The following is a 16,769-nucleotide window of genomic DNA, read 5'->3' on the forward strand; positions in this document are numbered from 1 at the left end:
CCGGACAGTAACCCCGGGCTCTGGAAAGGAAGACACGCAGTGCTGGTGTCAAAGTCATGATGGTTTGTAACAGCAATTTTAGTTTCCTACATGGTTTAAGATGCTAACATAGTCTTTTAAAAAGCATTTTTTAGCCTAAAAGCTCATGTTATTGTAACTTTGGTTTATAACTCCAAATTTTGCTTTCTGTAGAGCTAAGAAACTGATGTATCTACAAATTTCTATTTATGTTACTGGACATGCAAGTAATACAAGTAATTTTGTGACATCAACAACTGATCCGAGTGGGACAAAGCTGTAAAGGAGTGGACATTTCATGAGCTGTCAATGCCAGACTGATACAAACCCAGATAGGATAGTTGTGACTTTAGGATGCTAAATGTAATCCCACCACAAAGAAGATACACAGAAGGGGGTGAAAAAGGAATTTGAGCATTTCACAACATAAAGGTCAGTTAAACATAAAGATGACAGCACTGCAGGAGATGAGGGACAAAAGAACTTACAGGGCATGAAAACAAACAGCAAAACACCAAAAGCAGAGGCCTCCACAGTACTTAGCCTCAAAAGGACATTCTGACATGGGTTGCAGCATGGATGGACCTGGAGGGCACTGCACTCAGTGAAAGAAGCTGTTCACAAGAGGAGACATGCCCTTGTGATCCCACTTACATAAGGTACTTAAAGTCATTAAGTTCGCAGAGACAGAAAGGAGAATGGAGGGTGCCAGGGGCTGGGGGAGAGTCGGGAGTGAGCGTTTAATAAGAAGAGCTCTAGTTTTGCAAGATGGAGACTCTGAGATAGGTGGTGGTGAGGGCTCACAGCGCTGTGAATGTATGTAATGACCCTGGGCTGTGCACTTACAGGCAGTTAAGGTGGTATATCTATGCACGTGTGGTGCTGCTGGCGGTGGTGTAGTCATTAAGCCGTGTCCAGCTCTTTCGACCCCATGGACTAAAGCCTGCCAGGCTCCTCTGTCCATGGCACTTCCGACATATATCATCTCTAGGTGTGTATTCTACTAGAATTAAAGCCTGAAAGAAAAGACACTTAAGAGCATAATAATCAAATGCAATATGTGAGCTTGACTGTACCTCAGCTCAAAAAACCACAGTTGTGGAAGGTGGTTTGGGGACAACTCAGTACATCTGAACGTGGACTGGGTGGGAGGTGATGACTAGGAATGTGGTTAATTTTTTTTTTTTTTTTTTTTTTTTGCGTGTCATCCTTGCGCAGGGGCCATGCTAATCTTCTCTGTATCGTTCCAATTTTAGTATATGTGCTGCCGAAGCGAGCACGGAATGTGGTTAATTTTATTTGAGATGCTGATTTTTTTTTTTAAATTTCTTTTTTCTTTTTTTTTGGTTAGCGATGAGAGGCTGACTGCACCCGAGGCCGGCTGACCACGTAAGAGGCCCAAGACCCCACAAGAAACCCCGTTTGGTAGTTTGGACCCTCCACCAAGGGTGCTTTTGCACTTGGCCCTGTTATTCGTGGCGGCTCTGTTCTATGGTGGTGGTGGTTTAGTCGCTCAGTCGTGTCTGACTCTTGTGACCCCATGGACTACAGCCTTCCAGGCTCCTCTGTCCATGGGATTCTCCAGGCAAGAATACTGGAGTGGTTGCCATTTCCTTCTCCAAGAGATGCTGATGGTTTATAAGGATGGTTGTTGAACATTAGGAAATTGCTGATTCGGCTAATTCATTTCAATGTATGACAAAAACCACTGCAATGTTGTAAAGTAATTAGCCTCCAACTAATAAAAATAAATGGAAAAAAGAAAAAAAAAAAAAAAAGGAAATTGCTGATTCATTCTGAAGTGGACCAGGTAAGCAGAGAGATAGACAGAAGAAGTGACCATGGCAAATGTTGACAGTGACTGGATTCAGGAAGTGATTATATGGATACACACTGCATTCTTTCTGCTTTTCTTTAATACGAAAATTTTCTTAATTAAAAGATAATATCAATGCCATGTAACAAAGGAGATTACAAACAAAATGAAAAAGCAGCTCATGGAATGGGAGAAAATCATTACAAATCACATTGATAAGGGGTTGATATCCAAAATATGTAAAAAATTCACACAACTGAATAGCAAAGAAACAAACCTACCCAACCAATATGATTTAAAAATAGGCAGAGGAATTGAATAGGTATTTTTCCAAACAAGACATACAAATGGCCAACGTGCACATGAAAGGTCCTCATGAAAGCATCACTGATCATCAGGGAAATGCAAATCAAAACCAGAGCTCCTTGTTGTCTTGTACCATTAGAATGTTGTTGCTGTTTAATCACTGAGTTGTGTCTGACTCCTTGCAACCCCAAGGACTGTAGCCTGCCAGGCTTCTCTGTCCATGGGATTTCCCAGGCAAGAATACTGCAGTGGATTGCCACTTCCTTCTCCAGGGGATCTTCCCGACCCAGGGGTAAACCCTGCATCTCCATGTGTCCTGCATTAGCAGGCAGATTCTTTACCACTAAACCACCAGGGAAGCCATACCATTAGAATAGCTATTAACAAAAAGAAAGAAGTAATAAGTGCTGGCAAGGATGTGGAGAAAAAGGAACCTCGTGCACTGCTGGTAGGAATGTAAATCAGTGCAGCCACTGTGGAGAACAGTATGGAGACTCCTCAAATAATTAAAAACAGAATTACAATATGACTCAGTGATCCCAGTTCTGGGTATTCATCCAAATGAATGAAACCAGTATCATCAGAAGAGTTGTTTGCATGCTCATATTCACTGTAGCACTATTTACAAAAGCCAAGACGTGAAAGCAACCTAAGTGTCTATCGACATATGGATGGATAAAGAAATGAAATTGTGGTGCATATAAAATGGAATATTATTCAGCCACAAAAAGGAAACCTTGCCGTTTGGGACAATGTGAATGGCATTATGACATGTGAAATAAGTCAGGTAGAAAAGATGGGTACTGTATGATTACACTTACGGTGGAATCTGAAAAAAATGGAGCTCACAGATACCAAAAAAAAACCAACCCAGAAGTGGTTACAGAGGCGGGGGTGTGGGTGGTAGAATGGGTAGAGGAATCAGAAGGCATGAGCTCCAGTTACAAGCTCTGGGGATGTGAGAGCTGCATGGTGACAATAGTTTACAAAAGAAACCCATCAGGTGACACCACAGAGCTTCTGGGAGGAGCAGGTCTCCTGAGACCAGTCCGAGCGTCTCCTCTGACCCGGGGGTCCTGAAAGCTGGGTGCTGCCCTACGCAGACTCTCTGAATGTTTGCAACATGGGCGTGGGTACCCACTTCCCCAGACAGCAGCCTCAGACCCACCCTCCCCCCACACCCCCGATGCTCAGCACAAACTCACAGAGCATTTCTTTGTTGAACATTTCAGTGGAACAGAAAATCTGCCTGTCTGAGCCAGAAACGAGACATTTCCTTCCAGATCTTTGTTTATCTAAAAAATAAAACCCCCGACCACCCACACATTTGCAGCTTCCGTGTGACACGTGCTATCTGGACAATCCACCCCCCCACTGCTGCCTAAGGGAGGGGCCTGCAGCCCATCCCACTGGTCCCGTGGGCAGCAGCGGTCACACTTGCCGCCCAGGGATGCAGAAGGGTCTCTGTGTCACCCTGTCTGAGCTGAGGAAGAGTCTCCAGCATGTTTTGGAAATTAGCCAAGTGGAGGCCACGTCACTCCCTCTGCATTGTAGCGTGTCCTTCCTCCATCACAACATCCTGTGGAGCCTGGGGAAGCGGAGACCCCGATTCCACCCACCACCCTCTCGAAATGGTAGAAAACCGCTTTTTCCACAGCTTGGTTTTTGGACTGACACTCACCATGGGCTTGAAGGTGACAAGCACTTCGCAGGACATGCCGGCTGATAGCGGGCCCGGGGGGTCAAAGCTGCGGGAGCAACAATGGAGCAGGGCTGAGCCTCCTACCCTCATGGACCGCAGCTGGGCTGGAGCCACTGTCCCAGATAGCCAGTGCCGGGGCAGGCCGTCAAGAACCTCCTTCTTGCTCTGTCCTGGGGGCTGAGTCCCTGCTGCCTCCCTGGGGCTCAGTCCACAGGAGATGCTTCAGGGACATCTGAGTGTCAGTTGTGTGAAGGGAGGGAGGGAGGGAGGGGAGGGGGAAGGGAAAGGGAGGGAGGGACGGAAGGAGGGGCCAGTCCCAGAGGGTGCAGATGCTGTGGGGTGAGCCAGGCCTGGAACCAAGGGTCTAGGACTTTGGTTTCAAGGTGAGGGGCTGTGAGCCAGGCAGGGAGCTGGGACTGAAGGCGCTACATTCAACTGGAGCCATCCGAGCCTCACTTCAAGTAAAAGGATCAGGAAAACGGCCCCATGTTCCCAGTGATTCTGGAAGGACTTTGAATTTGTCTGAAAAAAAGGAGCCCCCCACAAAATTGCTAACACAAAACATGAAGTCCATTTTCACAAGGTTGGATTTTACCTCTTGTACTTTGCTTAGAAAACACAAGCAAAAACTTAATATTAAAATCTGTTTCTGGTTGGCTTGAGCCCCTTGAGCGTCCCAGGGGCTCAAGGCAGAAGCAGACCTGAGCTCCTCGTGTTGGGAGGGAAGTGTTCTGATGTCAGATTAACCTAGTCCCAGAATGGCATCTGGCCAGTGGGTGGGTCAAAACCCAGACCTGAAAGCTGTGCACAAACCAACAGGGACATGGCAAGGGGCAGGGCCAGACCCCAGGACCTCAGGCGGTAGAATTACTGAAAGGAGACTTTTACAGACAGGAGAAAAGAACCAGAAATATCAGCTCATCTGAAAGAGAGCTTGGGACTTTCAGAAATGAGGAATATGGCAACTGGAATTGGAAATGAAATTAGCAATTTCAATGGCTGATTAGGTACCATCAAAGAGAGAAAAAGTGAATGAAGGGACAGACCCCAGAAACTTGCTCAGAGAGATAACGGTGAAGGGGGGGGGAGGCGGTGTGATACAGGTGTCAGGAAGTGTGGGGGTGCAGAGCAGACAGGTTTCAAGTCAAGCACACAGAGGGCCGGTCCGTGAGGATGGATGGGGACAGTGTGTGAAGGGCCAGGGTGGAGGGATGTCCATAGTTGTTGGCAGAGCCTGACCAGGAAGCACAGGGAGTTCTAAGCAGCTATAGGAGACAGCGATCCACAGCAGATATGGTGGTGGACATGCTGGACCCCAAGGGCCCAGCGACCTCACGGCAATCAGAGGAAGCTGGATAACCTATGAAGACAGGGGACTGGCCGGAAAGCTGACTTCCAACAGCAAAAGCATAAGCCAGCAGACAGAGAGGACTATCCTCGTGGTGTTGAGAGAAAACGCTGCCTGCCCATTAAATGTTCCTGATCCAGGCTGGGCAGGGTGACCACCCAACTGTGCACCCCTGCCCACTCCTCCAGAAACCACAGATTCACAGGGAGAACTAGCCTCACAGGAAAGCCCTGCTGTCAGCATGCCCGGACAGTGGAGGACGCACTGGTGATAAACATGGAACAAAGGAAGACAGAAAAGGGAGCGAAGATCCTGTGTCTGACTCACAAGCTGCACAGAATGGACAGCGAGTCCAGTGGGGAGACTGACTAGAGCCCTGGCCAGTGGCACAGCCCCAGAAGGCACCGCGGGCAGCGGGCAGGGCCTCGGAGGCTGCAGCTCTCACACAGCAGGAGCCATGCAGACCTGGGTACTTAGAGCCCGGGGGACTGATGACGAGGAGCAGCAGAAGCCAGGAGGGGGAGGAGAAAAAACCCTTAACGAAGAAGTCAAAATGCTTAAGGAGCAGAAGAGAAGAGGGCCGTGCAGAAAGATACAGTAACGGTCGTTATGAAGAAAATGAGGAAAAACAAAATAGGAAGGAAGAGAGGATTCCAGGGACCAAAAGGGATCACAGACAAGAGGATCCGACTCAGGCATCAGCAGGGTCTCAGGAGAAGAAACCTGAAACTCTGGAGCAGACTGAAAATTTAAACAGAGTTCAAGTACACAGTCCTGAAATAAAAAGGCTTTTCTCTTTACTTTGAGGAGGCACGCGGCCCCCCAGGGAGCTCTCACTCAGAGCCACTGACCTCAAAACCCAGAGGAGGAAATGTCAAGCCATTCATCAGGGAAAACGGGGCTGGCCTGAGGAAGGGGGAGGAGACAATTCAGAAAACGCCCACGGGCCCCAAGTGTGGTTCAAACAAAGAGGCTCTGGGAGCAGCTGCAGGGACTAAGGCCCCGCCCACGGCCGCCCCACTGCCTACTCCACGTGGACGAAGTCCTGCAGGCTCTCCTCCACGCCCACCAGCTTGCAGTAGTTAATCGTGTAGGTGGCATTGATCAGCGTGATCTTCTTCTTGTACACTTTGCCGACATCAAAGTCCTAGGAAAAGCGAGTGAAAAGTTAATACTCAAAGCTCTCTGGTGGCTGCTTCTCGGCACCTGACAGCCATGCTTGGGAGGCCAGGACATCTCCCTGTTCTCCCAGGACCTCCGCCTCGGCAGGAAGGGGGTGCCTGGGAACCAGCGGGTGTGGGTCCCCCAGCAAAGGGTTGGGTGGTGCCTGGCTCCTCCAGGGAGACTGGGAAGTTGTGATGTCCCAGCCTCCCTAGGACCAGTGCCCTCCTGGGCCGGTGCCTGAGCCCTTCCATGGGACCCTGTCACCCTCGGACCCAGGACACGTACTGGGACCCTGGGCTCACCTTGAAGTGGATGAACTTGGGCTTGCTGTTGAAGGGGCACCCTCTGAACTCACGCCCTGATGCCACCTGTTTGTGGATCAGCCCACTGCGTAGCCGTTGCACCGTCCGCGCCAGGATGTCCTTGTCCATCTTTGTTCCGCCCACCGGCTTCCGGTCCACGTCCTCCTTGGCTACCTGGGGATTGACAGGGCCATTTGGAAAGCCTGGCCAGGCCTCCCTGAGGGCAGCTGGGGAGTGAGGGACATGAACAGCCAGGGTCACTGAGGCCGCATGGGCCAGAGAGGGAGCCACATGGGGAGGGGGACATGCAACATCCAAGGTGGGGCACCAGCAAGGTGGTGGGGGTGGGGGACAAGAGGCTGAGCAGAGCCATCCATGACCTAGAGGATTTCTGGAAAATAATGGCAGAGGGGGGTTTTCTAGATTTTTTTGTTGTTGTTCAGTTGCTCAGTCGAGTCCCACTCTTTGCGACCCCATGGACTGTAGCACACTAGGCTTCCCTTCCTTCACCATCTTCCAGAGTTTGCTCAAACTCATGTTCATTGAGTCAGTGATGCCATCCAAGTATCTCATCCTCTGTTGTCCCCTTCTCCTCCTGCCCTCAATCTTTCCCAGCATCAGGGTCTTTTCCAATGAGTCAGCTCTTCACATCAATTGGCCAAAGTATTGGAGTTTCAACACCAGTCCTTCCAATGAATATTCAGGGTTGATTTCCTTTAGGACTGACTGGTTTGATCTCCTTGCAGTCCAAGGGACTCTCAAAAGTATTCTCCACTACTACAGCTAGAAAGCATTTTAAAATCAGGCCAAGAAAAAGTTTTTGAAAATTTCTACAGGAAGCAACATTTTTTCAAGTGGCACAAAGGTGCGGCCTTGACAGTCTCAGTGATTTAGAGAGGGAGCTTCTGGGGGCCTGGCTCTGGTGCTGGGGCTGACCCAGGGACTGGTACCCTCCTGCCTTCTCACTCTGGGATGGAAGCTGGCCTGCTGACCGGTGACCCCTGTGCAGTGGCCAAGTCTGAGTGGGATAGTGCCCAGCTCCGGTCCAATCAGCCAGGCCTCCTCAGAACCAGCAGAACCAAATGGCATGACCCTCAGAATGATGGGAATGAGTTTGCCCACAGATAAGGCCGATGCCCTCCCGGGTGGCCAGAAACAGAGCTGGGGCCAGCATCCTGCTGCGTGCACTGGACACTTGCCAATTTCGTGGCTCATGGAGCTATGCCTGCTGGGATGACCACTGCCCTGGACAGAAGGCTGCCAAAGGAAGTGTGAGCAGGCCTTCCAGCCACAGGTTTCCCAGTGGTAAGTGCAGGAATCAGGGCTCACTCCTCCACTCCAAGCCCCAGCCTGCACCTGCTGTGTGCAGCCCCTGCTGGCCTGTGTGCTATGGGGGAGGGAGGCAGTCAGGAGGAGCCACAGAGCAGCATCCATGAGCGATGCCCCAGCAGTCACCAGGACAGGGTCAGCGTGGGTAGGGGAGATGGGGCTGTGTCTGTGTCCAAGGAGCTACCTGGAAAGGCTTGTAGTCCTCCTTCCAGAGCCCAGGGATCTCCGGCCAAGCCAGTGTGTCCTCCTCCCCGCCGAGGCTGCTCCCGTCCCCCTGGACAGACTCACTGGAGATGGCCGTCAGCAGTGGAGAGGACTGGTAGGATCTGGGCCTGTTCTCCTGGAGTTGGGGGAGAAAGACACGGCTCATTCTAGAAAAGAGAACACGCTGATGGGAGGAGGACCCCCAGGACCCCAGGCCCCTCACACACAGATGGGAAGGAGGACCCCGGGACCCCAAGCCCCACTCTACATTGGAGACCAGAGCACACATCATTTTTCACTTCCATTCAAAGTACAAGTATCTACAAATCATGAAAGCCTTTCTCCAGGGCCCGCATATGTGCCGGAATCCCCTTCACAGACCTTTATCTGCTCTTGGGCTGGACCTGGCCTCTGTCCAGGGACATCAGGCTGGAATAGGGATGAAGGTGGAGGTTGAGGTTGCTGCAGGTGAGAGGAAGGCCCCCCGTGGAGAAGAAGCAGGAGCACTCTGGGTGGTGGGCAGGTGTGAGACAACAGGGAGGAGGCAGGAGGAGGTTCAGGTGGGCGCTGCCCAGGATGGCAGGGCAGAGAGGGGCACTGAGAAGAGTGGAGACCTTGGGGGGCAACACGCAATGAAGCCTGGGGGCTCAGCCGGCAGCACCCTTGTTGGAGCCAGTGAGCTGGGCCTTCAGGTTGGGGGGTGCACAGGGCAGAAGTGGAAGAGCCACCCCGCCTCAGGACAGGGTCCCGAGATCCCTGTCCCACATCTTCAGGCACAGTTAAGCAGGTCACTGACACGGTGCACATGTAAGGCGGCGCGAGACGATCCTGTTTAGGGTATGCATGGCTGTGGGGTCTGCCTCCCAGGTGGGTGAGGCACCAGAGACCGGGGGCTGCCTGTCTGTACCTGCGCTGTCACCAGGGGAGGCTGCCACCCTGCCTGCTTTGGGAAGGAGCCTCGAGGCCATCCATATCCCTGGTGGTGGAGATGGGGCATCAGATGCAAGCACCGGGAGGAAAGGTCCTGGGGCCAGGGCGCTCTCCGTGGTGCTGATCTTGGCTGGCAGGCACGGTCCTGTGCTGCCGGGGCATCCATCCACTCACCAGGGGACAGCAGGGCGGGGCCTCTGTGCTCTGCCCATCGCAGAAGGTGGTCACGTAGCTCCAGGTCCGGTCCCTTATGCTCCGCTGGCCTGTGGGTCTGGGGGGCTCGGGCCGTGGCCTCCTCCGGTCCTCCACAGCCTCCTCCTTCAAGAGCCGACTCACAATCTCCTGTTTCCTGTGCTTCTGCTCCTCCTCGAAGGCGCTGCAGGGAATGCTGTCTGGGCCGAGAGCCAGACATCCCCGACCCGAGAGGCTGGGCCCACTGGGCTCCAGGGGAGCAGATGAGGAGGCCCAAGGGTGGCTGGGCCAGAGACCCAGGGCGCCAAACTTAGGCTCTTGTGTCCCCGCTCTCCTAGTCCCCAGGCTGCTGGGGCCCAGCTGAGGCTCAGACCAGGGCAGCCTTGGATGGGAGGGTGCTGCTCTTCACTTGTCCCTCCCACGTGTCAGGACTGAGAGCCTCAGATGCTGAGGAGCTGCTCCCCGACCCCGGGACTCCTGCAGGCGGGGCGATGGTATGACTAGGAAACACTCCTAGCAGCAGGACCAGGAGGTCAGAGGTGGGCAGATGCTAACAGTGACCACAACGGGTGGGGCTAGGAAGCGGGGGGGGGGGGGGAAGGGATGAGCCTCCAGCAGGAAGAGGAGACATACAGCCTAGTGTGCAACGCTGGGCTGAGGTGGGAGAGGCGTGAACTCGCTCTAGCATCTTGGGAAGCCCTCCAGAAGACCCTTTTCTCTCAGAGCAGGCGCAGCCTGGGGACCTGTGAATGGGGACCTTGAAGGTCCAGGGATTCTGGGGGATGATGGAGTGCAGCATGGACTGAGGCATCACTGAGCACCTGAGACCAAAAAGTGAGCCCAGGTTACCCTTGCCTTCCAGGAGGGAGGAGAGGGCCGGTGGGGGGTGGGGCGTGCAGAGACAAAGGAGTGAGCCACTCGTCGTGGGGGCATGCCTGGTGGCAGAGTCAGGAGGGGCTGTGCTCTGAGGCCCAGGAGAGGTACCTTGCATGGGGTGGGGGTGGAGGGGAGATGCAGGGCGAGAGGCAGCCTCATTGGTTGTGGCAGAAGTGCCCCCGCTGTCCTGGGGTGCCCCCAGCATGCTCACCGATTCTGGGCCTCCAACTCCTGGCGCCTGCGCTGATGGCACAGGTGCTTGAAGGCGTCCCCACCTTGGGCCAGGATCGCCTTCTTCTCGGCCTGGGCCTTCTGTTCTGCCAGCTCTGTCTTGGCCTGGCCCCACGCTTGAAATTTCCGGAGTGTTTCCTTGGGAAAGGAGAACATGGAGGCTCCAGCGTCTGCAGGTGTATGCGGGCACACTGGAACTTATAGGGTGGGTGACCTTACACTGTACTAGAGACACAGGTGGTGAGGATGTCACCACTGCTCCTCCCGCACCCCCAGTTGCCTCTCTTGAAAATCCTCCAGGGCTTCCCTTGCAGATCCCTTCTCACATCCCTGGCCTAACTGACCCCCAGGCCCCACTTTCCCCAGGAAGGCCTGGGACCCCAGCACACAGCATGCTGAGCCTGAGAGGCTGTCCAAGGGCAGGTGGGCGCATGCAGTCCCACCTGGATCCTGGAAGGGCTCCTACCCGGTTGGCAGAGATACTGTTCTTCAGGGCCAGCACTGCGTCCATGCGCCTGCGCATGTGCTCTCGGGTCTCCAGCTCCTCCTTCTGCTCCTGCTCGCGGATCCTGAAGGGAGGGCCTGGTCATGACTTGAGCAGCCTCAAGGCTGGGAGAAGCCCCAAGGAAACAGCCAAGTGCAAGCGGGAAAGAGAGCTGGGCTGCACATGAGCCGCGAGAAAATGGTGAGATCAATTTCTCTAGACCGGTCCTTGTCTGAAAACAGCAGCTGTCAGCTCAAAACTGAAAACACAGATGACATGAGGGTTCAATGATAAAATCAAGAGAATTTCAACATAAAGGCAAGTGATCCACTTTCTCAGGCTTGCCCTTGGCGGGGGTGAGGTGGACACAAGGAGATTGGGGAGAAAGAAAGACGTACTTCCCCAGTGAGACCTTCAGGAACCTCAGGGCCTTCCGGTGATTCTTCTGGGCCTCCTCCACCAGCTTCTGCTGCCGGAGTCCAAGCTCCTTCTGCAGGTGCACACATCTCCTGCAGGGGCAGGGGGTGGGAAGGATGAGAACATGTGCTGTGGAGAAGGGGGGACAGAAACACGTGCTGTACAGACCCGGAGGGGACTGAGGCCAAATGCATGAGGGAGGACCCTGCACTGTGCCTGGCGGGGGCAGGGATATGGGGACCCCGCAGGTGTCCATGGGCTTAGATTCCACGGAAGCAGGAGATCTGGCGACAGGTAGAGTGGAAGCTGGAGGAAACCTGTGAAGGTGGGACGGGGGACAGGGACTCCCCTGGGGTGGGAGGTCAGGCCCCCTGGCCTGCAGCACACCTTGACCTCCTGCTCTGTGCTCGGAAGGGGCTGCCCCTGGGGAGTGGGCAGTGTCAGGCCTCAGGGAGGATGGGCTGAAGGAGTGGCCAGAGCAGAGAAAATGGCTGGGTGTCCAGGAGGAAGCCACTGTCAAGTCAGGGAGTGAGCATGGCTCCAGCCACTCTGGCAGGGGCTGGGAGGGTGGGCCTGGGTGGGTAGGCAGGGGAGGGGGTAGGCAGGACCCCAGGCCTGGACCCACCGGGCCCGCAGCAGCCGGTTCCGCTCTGCCTTCCTCGAGGCCCCCATCTCCCGGTGCAGCTGCTTGGCTGCCCGCTCCTGAAGGCCTCTCCTGGCGGCTGCAGCCTCCTCTTGGGCTGACTTGCGGGCATCCTCCAGCTGCCCCTCCTGGACCTCGATCTGCCACAGGGCGCTCCTGGCAGGCGGGGGTTTTCACGTCAGCCAGGGCTGGGAGACTGGGCTGCCCCTCTGAGCTGTGGCCACTCCAGGGATGTGGCACTGCATCTGACCAATGACACCCGGGCCCCTGCCACCCGCAGCTCTGCTCTCTGGGTGCAGGGGAGCAGAGGCCCCACCACATGGTGCCCACCCTCTTACCTGCCTCTTACCATGCCCCACCCCCCCGACCCCCCATGATACAGGCTCCTTGCAGCAGGGTGTTCTGGGATTTTACTCACTGATGACACCTAAGTGCTGGGATCAACCCCTAAGTGCTGGGATCAGGGTCTGGCACTCAGCAGGTGCTCGGTGACAGTGAGTGACTCTGTCTGAGCTCCCAACTTCCAAGGTCAGGTGTGCCCATGGCGCTCCAGATGGAGTGGCACATGTGCACCCCCAGAGGACAGCCTTGGGGACAGCTGACACTTGCTCTGTGGCATGCCCATGCTCAGCCCACACTGCGAGTTGGGGGGCTCGTCGACATCCCTGTGGCCTGAGGTGCCCTTGATTCTGGGCACACAGACTCCAGCAGCAACACCGAGGGCCCTGAAGGCACATCCCCGTGAGTACAGGTTCAAGGGCGACTTCTGGTTGGTCACAGGCCCAGGAGAGGGCTGCCAGGGGTCAGCATGTGACAGCCCTGGTGTGGCTGCTGTGGGCACAGGCTTGGACACACTGACCCAGAGGTGGTGGCTGGCTCAGGGAAGCGCCAAGCAGTGGACAGGTCTATTTACGAAGGCTTGGTGCCCACGGAGCAACGTCTGAGGAAGAACCAACAATGAGGCCATGGAGCTGGAAGCTGAAGCTGTTGACTTCACCAGAGGACAGAGGGGCCACTATGCTGTCCAAGGGGGACATGACTGGGTCATGGAACTGGGTGGGCTTCCAACAGGAGCCAGGAGAGGCCTGGGCAGCCCTGCTTAGCCGTGACGCAAACAGCAGTGGACTCTGCAGCCATGAAGGGAGGTGCCTTGTGGCTGCTGTGTAGGGAGGAGGAGTGGGCGCAAGGCAGGCCGGTGCTGCTAACGGATGGGACGCACGAGGGAACATCTGAGGGGACATCTGATGTGCGTTTTCTTGCATGTAAATTAGACCTTAGCTGATTAGTAAGAAAGTATGTGGGCACTGGCCACGCCCACATGAGGAGGGGCAAGCAGCTGGGCTCCCTGGGTCAGGGCCTGAGGAGCAGGCAGCTGGGCATGGTCAGCAGACTGGCACTTGGTGGGAGGAGAAATGAGTGAAAACACAGAGGAAGATGAACGACAAGTTTCTGAAGGTCAGAGAAGAGACAGGACAGATCAGACAGGAGATGAGGGTGAGCCTTTGAAGGTCAGAGAAGAGAGAACAGGTCAGACAGGAGACGAGGGTGAGCCTCTGGTTTTGTTGGAGCTGGACTTCCAGGCATGAACTCCTGTTTCAGCAGACACACAGAAGAACATGTGCTTCCCAGTTCTGTCTGAAAGACAGCCTGGAGCAGTGGGTCCCCCTGGTACCTACCCTGGATCCCTAAACACCATTCTCTCCGCAAGACACCAGGTTCTGGGCACACATGGCAGGTTCAGGGCTGGGAAACAATAAATAAGCAAGCCTAGAACTTGTTATTACCCCCAGAAAGTGCTGGAAGAATGACAGGGAGCCAGCTTGAAAGAGGTACCACTGGCCAAACTGGGGATGATGGGAGCATCGAAACAAATGAAGATGGAGCAGGAACAAGTCACTGAGCAGAAAAGAAGTTGGAGAGTCTGCGCTGACACAGAAAGATGTGAAGACAGCATTGCTCTCTACAGCAGGATGAGAACTCGCACACTTAGAAAGACTCACAGAATTAGAACACTGCTCGAAAGGACCTCCCTGGCGGTCCAGTGGTGAGGACTCCGCTCCCACCACAGGTGGTCAGGGAACTAAGGTCCCACACGCCACACAAAAAAAGTAAGAATGAAAATCGCCCTTTGGCAGCCATCATCATAACCGATTCAAGAGAGAAACATCAGTAAATGCAAAACAGGAGCATGAGAGGGGCGGGGAGGTGCTGTCCAGGCTCACACAGTGCACCACAAGTTCCAGCAAGTTCCCACAGGAAAAGCGTGGCAGTGCAGAAGGAACCCTGCAGACCGCGTCTCCATCAAGGGACTGAAATCTCCCCCCGCAGAAAAGGGAACAGTGGCCATCAGGACCCTTGCTGGGGGGCACCAGGTGGGGGATCCTAGGCCGCTGTCCTGAGGCGACATCACACAAAGGCAACTTGGGGGGCCCTTCCGGGGGCGAAATCTTCAGAAATATTGAGGTCAGAAGGTCTTTCCTACTGGAAGCAGGACGACCCTCTGTAACCACCCCAGGGGGGACCTTCTTGCTGTAAAGTGTCACCAGATAATGGGGGGAAGGGGACACTGGGGATTCTTTGTGCTGTTTCTGCAAGTCTTCTGTAAACTTGAAATTCTTTCGAAAGTTAGAAGCTTTAAAAAATGAAATGGACGATACAGTGGACAAAGGCAGGGCCGCCAGGGGTGTCCCAGGCGGGGGAGGAGCAGCCCAGGTGCTGGCTGGCGCACAGCGGGGCTGCCAGGACAAGCTCCAGGTGGAGCATCTCTCTAGGGGGTGGGGTCTGGGGGGATGCTTGTAGAAAAGGCATAAAGATTTAAAAATCATTTTGGTTGTTCCATGGTGGCACAAAGAGCAGGAAAAAAAAAATCAGAAGAAGCTGATTTCATGGTTCCTAAGAACTCAAACAAACGTGGAGAAAATGAAAAACACTGAACAAAAAGGGAAGTCTTGACTACCCTTCCATTTTTAGGCAGCTTGAAAGTCAAGCACCAAGTGTGGGTCTCTGTCTCAAGGCCCCACCACCAGCCCCAGAAGGCCTGGACTCACTCGCTTTGCTGTAGCACCGCGGTCATCCGTGCCTGCAGGTCCCGCTCATTCTCCAGCTCCGAACACAGGCGCTGCAACGCTGCCTCCAGGCGTCCCATGGCTGCCCTGGGGACCGCAGGGACAGCGGCAGTCAGGGCCTTGGGGTTGCCAACCCCCAGCCAGCCATGCCTTCACCTGATTTTTCACTTGCAGGAGATGAGTGGTCAGCGGGGTGGGCAGAAATGTGGCTGAAGGCAGGCTTCTACTGGGCCTACCCTCACTGATCTGACCATGTTGCCTTTACCGGCTCCGCTGGCCTCTCTAACAAGGATGGGGAGCTGGCTCCTGGTTGCCAGATCCTCAGAGCAGCAGGCCCAGCCTGCTTTTGGCCCAGGAAGGACTGAGCATACTCACTTGCCAACCAGAAGCATCTCGAGGACAAAAGCCACCAAGAGACCCCCTTGGCCAAGCCCCCCTTGGTGGGGGGTCGCTTCAAGAAATCCCCTTGAAATTTCTACTTCAAGTCCCTCTGACCCCCAGTCATCTGAGCCCAGTTATGCTCTGATGAATGGGGTGGGTGGGGATGGCATAGGACACACAGATACACCACCCCTGCCCCTAAATACCCCCTCTAAGGACAGAAGTGGGTGGGGTCATCTCTATAAGAATGGCCTTGAGTGGCACTGACCAGATGGCTCTGGTCTGTAGGCCCGTGACCTGGTGCCATCTGGGGCGCTGTGCTATTGCTCCTCCCCACCCCTACCTAGCCCACCCTGGTGTTCCTGCTCCAGGGCCGTGTGGCTGCTGTTTCTATCACTCAGGTCCCAGCCTGTGGGTCGCCTTCTCAGGGAGGGCCCCCTGGACATCTGTATCAAAGTGACCGCCCTCCTGGGTCGTGGCCACCTGCCTCCTGGTGTCTGCTGCAGCTGTCAGATTCCCACAAGGGCAGGAGATGGGTTCATCCCTTGCCACCCGGGCGCAGCGGGCACTAGATGCGGGTAACAACTGGGTGGACACAGCTCCTTGCTCACACACCGGCCCCAAGGGCCCACCTCCAACCTCCGACCTACATGTTGTTGGCTGCCCTCTCCGCAGCCATCTCGGCAGCCACGCTCTCCTGCTGCTTGACCAGGAGTTCCATCCTCCTGCGACAGGCACGTAGCTCCCCCCTGGAAGTTGAGCGAGAACCAGGGTGAGTGGTCCCATGTACCCCAGGCCTCAGTCTCCCTCTCCTTGAGTGGGACAGGCCCGGGGCGGCTGACACAGCCTCTCCTCCTCCATCTCACACATTCAGGAGTGAAGTTTCATGTCATCCACATGGCAGTGTCACTGCTGGTCAGATAGGAGTGGAGGGCAGGGAACCCCCACGGCCAGGGCACCTGCACAGCCCGGGGCAGGGGACCAACTGGCCCACTCACCTTGTCTTCTGGATGAAAAGGTCCTTCTCTTCATGCAGCTGGTCCAGGTGTCTCAAGTCCCTGCGCAGCAGGGAGGCCTGCATTTTTTCCTGGGCTGTCAACCTCAGCTTCTGCTTGTCCTTGCTCTGCTCTATTCCTGGACTTCATGTGGAAAGGACACCTGCCACCCTTGTGTGGGGGCCATGTCCCCCCACCGTACTGTCCAGAACACAGAGGTCCCCTCACCCTGTCCTCACCCGGGTCAGTTACCAGGAACTCCCCAGGCCGGCCTTCTGCTCAGCCTCCCTTGGGACACAGTCCAGCACAACCTCCGGGTCCTCCAGCTCCTCTGTGTCTAGACGGCAAGCAAGAGAAAGCAGATGG

The 16,769-nt window shown here is 55.0% G+C and overlaps 1 protein-coding gene and 1 non-coding gene across 8 annotated transcripts in view; both read right to left on the reverse strand.

The window, feature by feature from the left end:
* Positions 1-16,769, reverse strand: part of CFAP74 (cilia and flagella associated protein 74) — a 99,655-nt gene that overhangs the window by 46,148 nt on the left and 36,738 nt on the right. For 4 of the 7 annotated variants that reach the window (XM_020873749.2, XM_020873747.2, XM_020873745.2 and 1 more), the window contains exons 3-17: positions 16,656-16,740; positions 16,407-16,547; positions 16,059-16,157; positions 15,010-15,114; positions 11,945-12,118; positions 11,301-11,411; positions 10,885-10,987; positions 10,399-10,556; positions 9,294-9,495; positions 8,571-8,651; positions 8,170-8,325; positions 6,657-6,830; positions 6,219-6,337; positions 3,822-3,888; positions 3,346-3,435 (exon numbers count right to left, since the gene is read on the reverse strand). In XM_020873749.2, the coding sequence (XP_020729408.2) occupies positions 3,346-3,435; positions 3,822-3,888; positions 6,219-6,337; positions 6,657-6,830; positions 8,170-8,325; positions 8,571-8,651; positions 9,294-9,495; positions 10,399-10,556; positions 10,885-10,987; positions 11,301-11,411; positions 11,945-12,118; positions 15,010-15,114; positions 16,059-16,157; positions 16,407-16,547; positions 16,656-16,740 (1,865 nt within the window). Of the gene's footprint in view, positions 1-3,345; positions 3,436-3,821; positions 3,889-6,218; positions 6,338-6,656; positions 6,831-8,169; positions 8,326-8,570; positions 8,652-9,293; positions 9,496-10,398; positions 10,557-10,884; positions 10,988-11,300; positions 11,412-11,944; positions 12,119-13,638; positions 13,706-15,009; positions 15,115-16,058; positions 16,158-16,406; positions 16,548-16,655; positions 16,741-16,769 lie in introns of those variants that run through there. The other 3 variants (XM_020873746.2, XM_070474149.1, XM_020873751.2) reach the window with 3 other exon arrangements.
* On the reverse strand, positions 1,192-1,298 carry LOC139037631 (U6 spliceosomal RNA). Its single transcript, XR_011490506.1, has one exon. It is a non-coding gene; the product is annotated as a U6 spliceosomal RNA (small nuclear RNA).

The sequence above is a fragment of the Odocoileus virginianus genome, chromosome 11, assembly GCF_023699985.2.
Source record: "Odocoileus virginianus isolate 20LAN1187 ecotype Illinois chromosome 11, Ovbor_1.2, whole genome shotgun sequence".
NCBI classification, from domain to species: domain Eukaryota; kingdom Metazoa; phylum Chordata; class Mammalia; order Artiodactyla; family Cervidae; genus Odocoileus; species Odocoileus virginianus.